This window comes from Chiloscyllium punctatum, chromosome 15, assembly GCF_047496795.1.
Source record: "Chiloscyllium punctatum isolate Juve2018m chromosome 15, sChiPun1.3, whole genome shotgun sequence".
Lineage (NCBI taxonomy): Eukaryota > Metazoa > Chordata > Chondrichthyes > Orectolobiformes > Hemiscylliidae > Chiloscyllium > Chiloscyllium punctatum.
In genome coordinates this window covers 62,127,036-62,140,034 of record NC_092753.1, presented here as the reverse complement: position 1 = coordinate 62,140,034, position 12,999 = coordinate 62,127,036, and the positions used below count along the sequence as shown (strand labels likewise).

Sequence of the window (12,999 nt, the reverse complement as noted above, 5' to 3'; positions counted from 1 at the left end):
ATGCTATCTAATGAATTTATTTTTGTACCGTAATTTCAGATCAGACCTTTAACCATTGGGAAGAAAGCGTGATATTTCCAAAAAACACCAATTGGACAGATTTTTGGTCACTACTGAAACGTGATGTTAATTTCTACTGAAGATAGATTGATGGCAGTAAAAAATGCAAAATTTCAATTATCTAAATTACTGCATTTTAACAGTGGGTTTAATCATGTAAAAAAAAATTAAGTTTACTGTTAAGGCTTATTGACCTGTTCATCTGAAAACAATAAAGAATATGATGCTTCACAACATGATCAAAATTATGTTTATACCAACTTGCTAAACCTTTGGACATTCTACCCCATATGGAGAAGTGGAACCAAGTTTTTGCTTAACAAGAAACAACCCATCTTTGCTTCAAAAAATTCAATGATTTTCACAAGTAGGGTTTGAAAGTTTATTTGATTTGCAAATCACTGCTTGATCTCCTACCTTCCCCCTTCCATTGTAAGTGCTTAATGTGTCAACACCTCCCAAATCTGTGAGCATTCTTCCTTTTAATTCCATGATATAATTTCTCCAACTATGTTTCATGCCTCTGTGCCAAAACACCAATGTCAAAATAAAAAAAAACTAAAAATGATGAGAAAGACAAACCATCCTTTCTCATTCTTCTTACAGGAAATATTTAGTCTTTGATAGTTGATCACACCATCTTTCTCCAACACCTCTCCACTATCATCGTCTTTGGTGAGATTGCAGTTACATTCCCTTCTAATTGCAGCCAGACAAAAAAAACCCCAACATTTCTTCCTACTGCCCCACCATTAAATTATGGTGTCCATAAGTACTGGTTCTTAACCATCTAACTTCTCATCCACTTGTCCCGAAGCAACATCAGTAAAGTATCAATTCTCATACACACAGATTCTGAATGACTCCAATGCCTCAATGATCAAACTGTTCTTATTCATCTGATACTCAATGCAGAATGATTTTTTTCCCCCTCACTATTTGAAATAGAACCAAAGGTTATTATTTTCCATTCCCCCCAAAAAATTGTCCTTTTACTATTGACTTCTTTCCTCTCCTTAGCAATTGTCAAGGCTGAAATAGACAACTTAAAATCATGTCATCTGACCCAAGATGAGCTTCCAACTATATATCCACACCATTGAGTTTGTAAAATTATGCAGCCCAGCTTATCAGCTGCTAATATGTATGCCATTTCTATCTCTATACACAGAGTCATAGAGATGTACAGCAAGGAATCAGACCCTTCAGTCCAACCGATCCATACCAACCAGATATCCCAACCCAAACTAGTCCCACCTGCCAGCACCTGGCAAATATCCCTCCAAACCCTTCTTATTCATATACCCATCCATATGCTTTTTAAGTGCCGCAACTAGCCTCCACCACTTCCTCTGGCAGTTCATACCATACAAATACCACCCTCTGCATGGAAAAGTTGCCCCTTTAGTATCTTTCCCCTCTCACCCTAAACCTATGCCCTCTAGTTCTGGACTCCCCCACCCCAGGAAAAAGTCCTTATCTATCTATCTATCCTACCCATGACCCTCATGATTTTCTAAACCTCTAAGGTCACCCTCGGCCTCCGACACTCCAAGGAAAACAGCCCCAGCCTATTCAACCTCTCCCTGTAGCTCAAATCCTCCAACCCTGGGAACGTCCTTGTAAATCTTTTCTGAACCCTACAATACACACAGAGCTCTCATTCTACTTTCCATAAATTTTGAAGTCATCCAAAATTCTGCTATCTCTGTCCTAACTTGCTCTAAGACCTGCTCATATTTTCATATGCTTGTTCTCAATCCTTTATGGTCTCATCCCACTTAATCTTTATAATCTCTGTCAGCCTACAAGCAAGAAATTAGTGAACCTCGAATTCTGGCCTCATGCATATTGAGAGTTTAAAAATTGATACACTTTCAGTAGCTTTGCCTTTAGCTGTCAATGCCCTACTCCAGAATTTCCTCTTGAAAGCTACTTTTCTAGTCCTTAAATCTGACCTCTTTATCCAAGATTTGGGTTATTTGGAATATCTCCTTATGTGACTCAGTGCCAAATTTTGTTTGGTCATGATGGCAAAGCATGTTAAGATATTTGATGTTAAAAAAGGCACAATGTAAATACAAGTAGTCATTGAGATATTCAACATTCCACAGAGTAAAACCTAAAGAACCCTTCATGACCTGTTCCAGAACCAGACAAACAATCCAAGAAAATATAGCAGCACTCCCCTTTCTTATCCATATAGAGGGAAATTGCAAAGAAATATCAGAAACTAGAATTTAAATCATTTATTGAAGCACAAGGCCATTTTACAATTTTTGCATCACATACTGTACATTTACTACTCATATCTGTTGTCACTGCTTTGAGCACTCATGATGTTAGACTAAATGGTCGCTCCATTCCCTCTTTAATAAGTTTTTCTTTGCGGTCCTTGAAAGAAAACAGAATCCACAAGTTAGGTAAGATTTAAAATGGAAATGAAACTGCATCAAAATGATTGTTCGCAGTTTAGATGAATTATATCAGACTTACAGCATGAAATCAGGCAATCTAGCCATAACTAACCTTTTCAGCAGATCCTTTATTAGTTATTTGTCCATCATCTTACATAGTTAGAAGGATTTCAACAATTATCTTAGAGGATGTAACAAACAAGGTAGATAAAGGTGAACTGGTAGTTGCAGTGCATTTGGATTTCCAAAAGGCAATTGATAAGACACCACATAAAAAAAAATGTTCCTTCTGGGCACTGGACAGACTGGCATAGAGTTCTGGTATCTATGCTTGTGAATGGATAAACTAGCTTGGAGACAATTCAGAGAAGGTTCACTAGTGATTTTGAAGAAGATTTGCAGCTCAGGTTGTGAATCAGGCTGTAAGTTTGCTTGCTGAGCTGGTAGATTTGTTCACCGATGTTTCGTCACCACGCTAGGTAGCATCATCAGTGAGCCTCCGATGAAGCACTGGTGTTCTGTCCCGCTTGTTATTCATCTGCTTTGGTCTGTTGTGTTGGGGGATATCACTTCCGGTTCGGTTTGAGAGAGGTTGGTAAATGGGGTCCAAATCGATAGGTGTTAATGGAGTTCCAGTTTGAATGCCAGGCCTTCAGGAATTCCCATGTGTGTCTTTGGACAATATGAGACACCAGTTCCACTGGGAAAATGTGCTAAACTGTGTTATCCAGCATACGATTATTCAAACTAGATACTCCTCACCCATGTCTTTCAGACAATCAAGTTTCCTCTGTACATCCATCCTGCGACAGGCTAAACCACTAACCAACCCCACTGCCTCATGGCCGAACACTTCAACTCTCCCCTCCCACTCTGCCGTGGACATGCAGATCCTGGGCCTCCTCCATTGCCATGGCCTTACCACCTGGAGGAAGAATGCCTCAGCTTCCGCCTTGGGACCCTCCATCGCATGGCATTAATGTGGATTTCACCAGTTTCTTCATTTCCCCTTCCCCACCTTACTCAACTTCCAGCTCAGCACCGTCCTCATGACCTGTCCCTGTTCTTTTCCACCTATCACCTTTACCCCACCTCCATCCACCTACTGCACTTCACTACCTGCCACTCAGCCCCAGTCCCCTCCCACTTATACTTCCACCCCATAGGCTCCCAGCCTCATTCCTGATGAAGGGCTTTTGCCCAAAACATCAATTCTCCTGCTCCTCTAATGTTGCCTGACCTGCTGTGCTTTTCCAGCACCACACTGATCTCCAGCATCTGCAGTACTCACTTTCACCCAGGCTAAACAAAGACACAAACAGGACTTCGTGGAGGCCTGGCATTCAAACCAGAACTCCATTAACAAACATATCAATTTGGACCCCATTTACCAACTTGTAAGAAACAGAAATAGTGATATTACCCACCACAACACACCAAGACACACAAATAGCAAGCAGGATAGAACACCAACATTTCATCGGAGGCTCACAGATGGTGGCATGGTGATGAAATTTCTGAGAACAAATCTACCAAATCAGAGAGCAAACTTTCAACCTAAAGTTCACTAGGTTGGCTCCTGAGATGAAGCATTTGTCTTTCGTGGAATAGATGAGCAGATCTAGTTCCATTCTTACCTAACTAATCACTGACAGAGAATCATCTGCAAGGCTTCTCTTTCTGCTCTCAATCCACTTACCTGAGATCCAGCATTGGATGAGAAGATTGCTCCAAGAAAATAATGTTAAGACAGAAGTACTTGCTTCAATCTCTGCTCCAAACTCTGTTCACTAGTTACCAGCTCAATGCTGACCCTTGACAACAGTCTGAGGTCAAGTTCCTGATGAAGGACTTTTGCTCGAAATGTCGATTTTCCTGCTCCTCTGCTGCTGCCTGACCTGCTGTGCTTTTCCAGCACCACTCTGATCTAAACTGAGATCAAGTCAGTCTGCATTCAACTTTACTGTCATACTTGAGACCAAGATGAGCCTCTAAGTTCATAGCTGCACCAAGGTTTATTTTCACCTTCATTACATGACCTGATTTTACCTTGCCTCAACTCATCTGTTGTTAAAAATCATCATTCAAGCCTGTGTCAACTACAGGCCTAGCTATTCCTCCACTGCATGGCTTGGAAAGGGAGGACGCTAGGAAATTGTTTCCGTTAGGCGAGGAGAATAGGACCCCTGGACACAGCCTTAGAATTAGAGGGGGTAAATTCAGAACAGAAATGCGGAGACATTTCTTCAGCCAGAGAGTGGTGAGCCTGTGGAATTTATTGCCGCAGAGTGAAGGGGAGGCTGGGACGCTAAATGTCTTCAAGGCAGAGATTGATAAATTCTTGATGTCACAAGGAATTAAGGGCTATGGGGAGAATGCGGGTAAGTGGAGTTGAAATGCCCATCAGCCATGATTGAATGGCGGAGTGGACAAGATGGGCTGAATGGCCTTACTTCCACTCCTATGTCTTACGGTCTTATAGTGCATTTCCTACATGATGCCCATGAAGCAACCAAGTCTCATTCCACTATTGCTCCTGTGCTTATTGGCCTACATCTCTTCCCTGAAGAGATATTACTTAGACTAATGGATGGATTGCTTAAGAGAAGGTTGGACAGGCTAGACTTGGATCTGCTACAGTTTAGAAGAAAATGAGGTGATTTTATTGAAAGTTTTAACATCCTGAGCAGTCTTAACAGGATCCATGTGGAATGGATGTTTCATCTTATGGATGAATCTAAAAGTAGGGGTCACAATTTGAAAATAAGGGATCACCCATTTAAGGCAGAGAAAATTTTTAAAAATTCTTACTCAAGGATTGTGGGTCTTGGAACTCTTCCTAAAAATGGAGTGAAAGAGCCTTTTATTATTTTTAAGGGAGAGGTACATAGATTCTTGATATGCAAGGGAGTGAAAGATTGTGGGTAGAGGGAATATAAAATAAACAGATCAGCAAGGATTTTATTGAATGACAAGTAGGCACAAGGACCAGAATGGCCAACCCCTGTTCCTAATTCATAGGCTTGTACAAAAAAATGTCAATTTAAAAATTCTCATCCTGATTTTCAAATCTCTTCTGCTCCATATTCCAATGGAATATATGTGCTCCTCTAAACCTAGTTTCTTGATATCATAGATTGTAAAATACTCTACCACTGGTACAGACTTTCACTGACTTGGCCTTAAGTTTTGAAATACACCTCCAGCTCACTTCCCTCCTGTAAAAGGCCCAGTTTAGAAAAAGCTTTTGTTCATGATCCTCAGTATGTTCTTTTGTGATTTGTTGTTGTTGTTGTTGTTATTACTTTATTCATAATATATTCCTGTAAAGTGCCTTGAATGTTTTATTATATTAAAGGCAAATGTTGCCAGTGATGCCAATTGCAAAGGATAACCACAGCCACGACCATTGCTGCTACAGAATGCAAAAGGTTTGAGAAGCACTGCTTTACGGAGAAGCTGAAAATGTGTTGCTGGAAAAGCGCAGCATGTCAGGCAGCATCCGAGGAGCAGGAGAATTGACGTTTCAGGCATGATTCCTGAAGAAGGGCTCATGCCTGAAACGTCGATTCTCTTGTTCCTTGGATGCTGCCTGACCTGCTGCGCTTTTCCAGCAACACATTTTCAGATCTGCCCTCCAGCATCTGCAGTCCTCACTTTCTCCTTTACTGAGAAGCTGCCTCCTCCTTTCATAGGCTAAGATCATGTTCTTCACGGGTCTGTGTTTCTGAATCCTCCTGTGTCATATTACAATCTTCAAATGAAGTGTCTTTAAATTGGTGAGCTCTGTCCCCTGAAAAGGCACCAACCTCACTGAGCCACATTGTTAAATATATGAAACCACAGCCCAACCCTCAGTTGCTGCTGCAGAGGTGGGCTACCTACAGGGCTCAAGGATTGCCCCCAATTCACAACAATTTAACAAAAGAACATTGAAGAATATTGAGTCAAGTCTCCAGAGTGATATACTGGCAGATGGAAGTAAAGTTCCAGTTCCTAACTGACAAAATTCTCACCAGTTACGAATTACAAACCTGAAGTCACACATTCTTTACTTTTGCATCAAGTTTCATATAGTTATTGCCTAATTTTACTTCATTCATTTATTCTCACTCTTCTTACCCTATCTGTTTTGAAGACGTAGTACAACACAAAGAGAGGCACTACTCCACAGACAAATCCTAACAGTGACGTCTTCGGACTTGGACGAAAGTTGGGATAGATGTGGTTCAGATTGCGAGCATATGACCAACGAGTGAGGGCTGGGTCTTCCTGTAAAATCCAAATACATTGCATCAAATTATTTGTTAGAAAGGACTAGGAGCAAAGTTAGAACAAGATATAAATGAGATTATGGTGAATTTTGAGCAATAAAAGTTATCAAAACATGTACATGAATTTCAAATAAAAGCACTCTCATTAAACACTGTAAAGCACTGATCAAATTAAAATCAATGCCAACAATTTCTATAGTCACCCTGAAGAACATAGCAAGATAGAACATAGAAGAATACAGCGCAGTACAGGCCCTTTGGCCCTCGATGTTGCGCCGATCCAAGCCCACCTAACCTACACTAGCCCACTATCCTCCATATGTCTATTCAATGCCTGTTTAAATGCCCGTAAAGAGGGAAGAGTCCACCACTGCTACTGGCAGGACATTCCATGAACTCACGACTCGCTGAGTAAAGAACTTACCCCTAACATCTGTCCTATACCTACTACCCCTTAATTTAAAGCTATGCCCCCTCGTAATAGCTGACTCCATACGTGGAATAAGGTTCTCACGGTCAACCCTATCTAAACCCCGAATCATCTTGTACACCTCTATCAAGTCACCCTTAAACCTTCTTTTCTCCAATGAAAACAACCCCAAGTGCCTCAGCCTTTCCTCATACGATCTTCCTACCATGCCAGGCAATATCTTGGTAAACCTCCTCTGCACCCGTTTCAGTGCCTCCACATCCTTCCTATAGTATGGCGACCAAAACAGCACACAATACTCCAGATGCGGCCGCACCAGAGTCTTATACAACTGTAACATGACCTCAGGACTCCGGAACTCAATTCCTCTACCAATAAAGCCAGTACGCCATATGCCTTCTTCACCGCACTACTTACCTGGGTGGCAACTTTCAAAGATCTGTGTACATGAACACCAAGATCCCTCTGCTCATCCACACTACCAAGTATCTGACCATTAGCCCAGTACCCCACCTTTTTGTTACTCTTACCAAAGTGAATCACCTCACACTTACCCACATTGAACTCCATTTGCCACCTTTCTGCCCAGCTCTGCAGCTTATCTATATCCTGCTGTAACCTGACACATCCTTCCTCACTGTCAACAACTCCTCCGACTTTTGTACCATCCGCAAACTTGTTCACCCAACCTTCTAACCCCTCCTCTAGGTCATTTATAAAAATGACAAACTGCAATGGTCCCAAAACAGATCCTTGCGGAACAACGCTAGTAACGGCACTCCAAGATGAACCTTTACCATCAACTACTACCCTCTGTCTTCTTCCAGCCAGCCAATTCCTAATCCAAACCTCCAACTCACCCTCAATGCCATACCTCCATATTTTTTTGCAGTAGCCTACCATGGGGAACCTTATCAAATGCCTTACTAAAATCCATATACACCACATCTACCTCTTTACCCTCGTCCACCTCCTTAGTCACCTTCTCAAAGAATTCAATAAGGTTTGTGAGGCACGACCTGCCCTTCACAAAACCATGCTGACTATCCTTGATCACATTATTCCTATCCAGATGTTCATAAATCCTATCCCTTACAATTCTCTAAGACTTTGCCCACAACAGAAGTGAGACTCACCAGTCTATAGTCACTAGGGTTATCCCTACTCCCCCTCTTGAACAAGGGAACCACATTTGCTAGCCTCCAGTCTTCTGGCACTATTCCTGTAGACAACGGGGACATAAAAATCAAGGCCAACGGCTCTGCAATCTCCTCCCTTGCTTCCCAGAGAATCCTAGGATAAATCCCATCAGATCCAGGGGACTTATCTATTTTCACCCTTTCCAGAATTTCCAACACCTCTTCCCTACATACCTCAAAGCCATCCATTCTACATAATTGTGACTCCGTATTCACATCGGCAACAATGTCCTGTTCCTGAGTGAATACTGATGAAGAGTATTCATTCAGTGTCTCCCCAATCTCTTCAGCCTCCACACGCAACTTCCCACCACTAGCCTTGACTGGACCTATTCCTACCCTAGTCATTCTTTTATTCCTGACATACCTATAGAAAGCCTTAGGATTTTCCCTAATCCTACCAACTAAGGACATTTCATGTCCCCTCCTTGCTGCTCTTAACTCTCTCTTCAGGTCCTTCCTGGCTACCTTATAACTGTCAATCGCCCCAATTGAACCGTCACACCTCATCTTTACATAGGCCACCCTCTTCCATTTAACAAGGGATTCCAATTCCTTATTAAACCACGGCTCCCTCACACGACCCTTTCCTCCCTGCCTGACAGGTACATACTTATCAAGGACACTCAATAGTTGCTCCTTGAACAAGCTCTACATATCAATTACGCCCTTGCCTTGAAGCCTACTTTTCCAAGTCACGCATCCCCGCATCATAATTTCCATGCCCCCAGCTATAACTCTTACCCTGCAGTGCACACTTATCCCTCTCCATCACTAAAGTAAAAGTCACCGAATTGTGGTCACTGTCCCCAAAGTGCTCACCTACCTCTAATTCTAACACCTGGCCTGGTTCGTTACCCAGAACCAAATCCAGTATGGCCTCACCTCTTGTTGGCCTATCTACATATTGTGTCAGGAAACCCTCCTGCACACATTGGACAAACACCGACCCATTTAACGAACTTGAGCTATAACTTTCCCAATCAATATCAGGAAAGTTAAAGACCCCATAACAACCACCCTATTACTTTCACTCTTCTCCTGAATCATTCTCGCAATCCTTTCTTCTACGTCTCTAGGACTATTAGGAGGCCTGTAAAAGACTCCTAACAGGGTGACCTCACCTTTCCTATTCCTAACCGCAGCCCAAACTACCTCAGATGGCGAGTCTTCATCCATCGTCCTTTCCACCGTTTTAATACTATCTTTGACAAGCAATGCCACACCTCCCCCTCTTTTACCCCCACTTCTGACCCTACTAAAACATTTAAACCCTGGAACCTGCAACAGCCAATCCTGTCCCTGCTCTACCCATGTCTCCGTAATAGCCACAACATCGAAGTCCCAGGTACCAACCCACGCTGCAGAGTTACCACCTTATTCGTGCTCTAATTCAAAGTACATCATGTAGAGATGTGGTTTAATGAACAGGTAGGTGAGCTAAGGGAAGCTAAAATGTCACCGTGACCTCAGTAGTCATTGTTAGCAGTTCTGCTAAGAAAGTAAGATCTTGAACATCTTGGAACATGTTGCTGCATCCCCATCATGTATAGTGTCACAATAAAATGTGTCTTAACAGTAATAAAGTCTAGGACCCAACAAACCTATATCAGAACCTAATTCCACTTAACACTACAATTTCTCACATTAATCAGGTTCACCACTTGTAAAAAGCAGAGCAGTTTCGTGATCTGCATACATTAAAATTTAGATTAAACTATGAAACTATAAGTTTCATGCTGAATGAGGAAATTCTTAAACAGCTTTTCATTAGGTTAATTAGATTCCCTATAGTGTGTAAAGAGGCCAACTGGCCCAACAAGTCCACAATGACCGTCCGAACAGTAACCCACCCAGACCCATTCCCCTACCTTATATTTATCCCTGACTAATGCACCTAACACTATGGGCAATTTAGCATAGCCAATTCACCTAACCTGCACATCTTTGGACTGTGGGAGGAAACCGGAGCACCCAGAGGAAAAGCGCAGACACAGGGACAACATGCAAACTCCACACAGACAGTTGCCAGAGGCAGGAACCGAACCGGGGTCCCTAGCGCTGAGGTAGCAGTGATAACCACTGAGACACCGCGCTGCCCCAGTATGAATTGCATTGTTGAGGTCTGCAGTTACGTGTGTGAGTCAGACCAGCTAAGGATGGCAGATTCCTTCCCTGAAGAAGGTTAGTGAACCAGATGGGTTTTTCTTGATGACCACAAATCCATTGTCAGTTATCATTAGACTTTTAATTGTAAATTTTTATTAAATTCAAATTCTACTAAGTGCCATGGCAGGGTTCTAATCAAGGTCCCGAAAACATTTCCTGGGTCTCTGGGTTAACAGTCCATCCCCTAGGCCATTGCTTTCCCTTTATCAAGAGTTCACAGATGACAAAAAAAAATTGATATCCTCCTCATTATTTACCACCCAAACAATGAGTGATCAGGTAGGTGCACAGAGCAGTGGCAAATAGAACTCAATCTGGAAAATAAAGAGGAATGCAACAGGGAAAGGCTAACAAGGCAGGCAAGTACATTATAAATATTAGGACCCTGAAAGTACTAAACATGAGAGGGGTCTTGGTGTGCACGTTCACAGATCTCTGTAAGTTATGCTGGAACTGTAAAAGAAAACACTGCTGGTTAGGCCATAATTGCAGAATTGCATGCAGTTCTAATCACAACCTTAGAAGAAGGATGTGACTACATTAAAGAGAATGCAGTCTAGATTAACAAACATGCTGCCTTGGCTGGAAGGTCTGGGGTTTAAGGAATTCTTAGATAGGCTGGGATTGTTTTCCGTAGAGTAATGAAGGTTGAAAGGGAACCTGATAAGGGTTAAATCTGGATGGATAGGAAGGCACATTTTCCGTTGGTAGAGTGGTCAATAACCAGAGAGCATGGATTCAAGATGAGGAAGGTTTACGAGAATTTTCACTAAAAGGATATTTGGAATCTGGAACTCACTGCATAAAAGGGTGGTCCTGACTGTGAAGTATTGTGCGCAGTTTTGGGCTCCTTGTTTGAGGAAGGGTGATCTGGCTAAATATTTACCAGACTGATTCCTGGGAGGGCAGGTCTGACATATGAGAACAGGCTAGATGAGTTAGGACTATCTTCAGAGTTTAGAAGAATGAGGGGTGCTCTTATAGAAACCCATAAAATCCTAACAGGACTAGACAGGGTAAACACAGGAAGCAGTTCAGGAAACAGGGTAGGCCATTCAAGATTGAGCCAAGGTCAAATTTCTTAACTTAAAAAAAAGGGAATAGTGAGCCTGTAGACCTTTCTGCTACTAAAAACGGTGGAGACCAAAACATTGAACATTTTCAAGGAGCCTGATGTAGTTCTCAGGGATGGGGAGAAAGTGGGAACAAAGTACTGAGGTGGATGATCAACCATGATCACACTGGAATGGTGGAGCTGCCTCCAGGGGCCGAATAGCCTACTTCAGCTCTGATTTTCTATGCTATGAAACTCTCGGAACAGTTAAATATTTAGACATTCACTTGCGTTACCACAGCCTCCAGGGCTTGAATTGACACAGATCAGATCTGACTGGTGTGCACACAATGGGCTGAATGCGCTGTAAACATCCAAATCAAAGGCCCAAGCCTCCCACTGCCAACCCTCCATTACCTTCACCTTCTCCCTCCCACTCTAACCGTCCTCCCTCACTCACTATCAGCTCAGTCCGATGCGGGTCATTGAGCTGGCTCAGATACTGCAGCTTGAGGCGGGCCCGGATGGCGAGTCGTTCCTCCTGGGCCCGGCGCTCCTCGGGACTCAGCTCCAGGTACTCGCGGGGATCAAGAGTTTGAGGCCGGGAGGCAAGGGGCGCCTCTTTATACTCCGCCATGACTTCAACAAAACCTTTATTGACACCACCGAAACGGTCAGGTGTCCTTCAAATATAACTTTATTGACAACACGGTGCAGACACTGAGCATGCGCACTGCCTGCAACATCTCTACCTGCAGCGACCCCCAGGGGCCGGAGGAGAAATTGGAGAGAGAGGGAAAGAGAGAGCAGAGCCTTTAACATGGCAATGAAAGATACATGGGGTTTGGGGAGGATAATGGAAAGGTATTTAGAGGCTTTGTTAAAAACACAAAAGTGCCGTGTCAATGCTTATCTCCTTGTCCCTGAAATTCACCAATTACATTTAGGACAACAAAAAAAAAGAAACATAACCAGATAGCTGTAGAATTTGCATGCTAACAAAGAAAAGAAATGCTATGGAATCAGTGGTTTCAGTCACTAAAGTTTGAGGAAAAACTTTGAGAACGTGAGTGAAATCGCAAGTATGGAAGAATTTCAAAATAGTATTATTTTAACACTCAAGACTCATTCAGGTGAATGTCAAGAACCAAACATCCAGGAATTGGCAGTTCAGGCAGTTACTATAATACTTCACACATACAGTTTCATGTGGGGAAATAGATATATTGGAATCAATAAGAAACATGGCATAGAAAATCTGAGGATGGAAGAAGTATTAGTTTTAGGTACAGAAGAACAAAAAGCCTAGAACCTAATAATTATATAAAGAATATAATATACTTCTATTGTAATATTAAAGCAGATTGCTGCATGTTAAGTTGGGTGATTTATTAGG

The 12,999-nt window shown here is 42.3% G+C and overlaps 2 protein-coding genes across 2 annotated transcripts in view; one reads left to right on the top strand and one right to left on the bottom strand.

Moving 5' to 3' along the window:
- The window catches only part of hgd (homogentisate 1,2-dioxygenase), a 38,556-nt gene extending 38,252 nt beyond the window's left edge, over positions 1-304 (top strand). The window contains exon 15 of the mRNA XM_072585282.1: positions 40-304. The gene's annotated coding sequence lies outside the window, so the exon portion shown is untranslated. The remainder of the gene's footprint in view (positions 1-39) is intronic.
- Positions 305-2,294: 1,990 nt separating this feature from the next.
- On the bottom strand, positions 2,295-12,272 carry ndufb4 (NADH:ubiquinone oxidoreductase subunit B4). The gene is made up of 3 exons (XM_072585283.1): positions 12,064-12,272; positions 6,600-6,749; positions 2,295-2,454 (listed from the first exon to the last, which is right to left on the bottom strand). The coding sequence occupies exons 1-3, from the start codon at positions 12,238-12,240 to the stop codon at positions 2,395-2,397; spliced, it is 387 nt and encodes a 128-aa protein (XP_072441384.1). The 5' UTR covers positions 12,241-12,272; the 3' UTR covers positions 2,295-2,394.
- Positions 12,273-12,999: the final 727 nt, after the last annotated feature.

Coding starts and splice junctions, on each gene's coding strand:
- ndufb4 (XM_072585283.1), bottom strand. CDS start 12,240: ATGGCGGAGTATAAAGAGGCGCCCCTTGCCTCCCGGCCTCAAACTCTT. Junction 6,750..12,063: donor CGCATCGGACTGAGCTGATA/GTGAGTGAGGGA, acceptor TGGATTTTACAG/GAAGACCCAGCCCTCACTCG. Junction 2,455..6,599: donor ACGTCTTCAAAACAGATAGG/GTAAGAAGAGTG, acceptor TTTTCTTTCAAG/GACCGCAAAGAAAAACTTAT.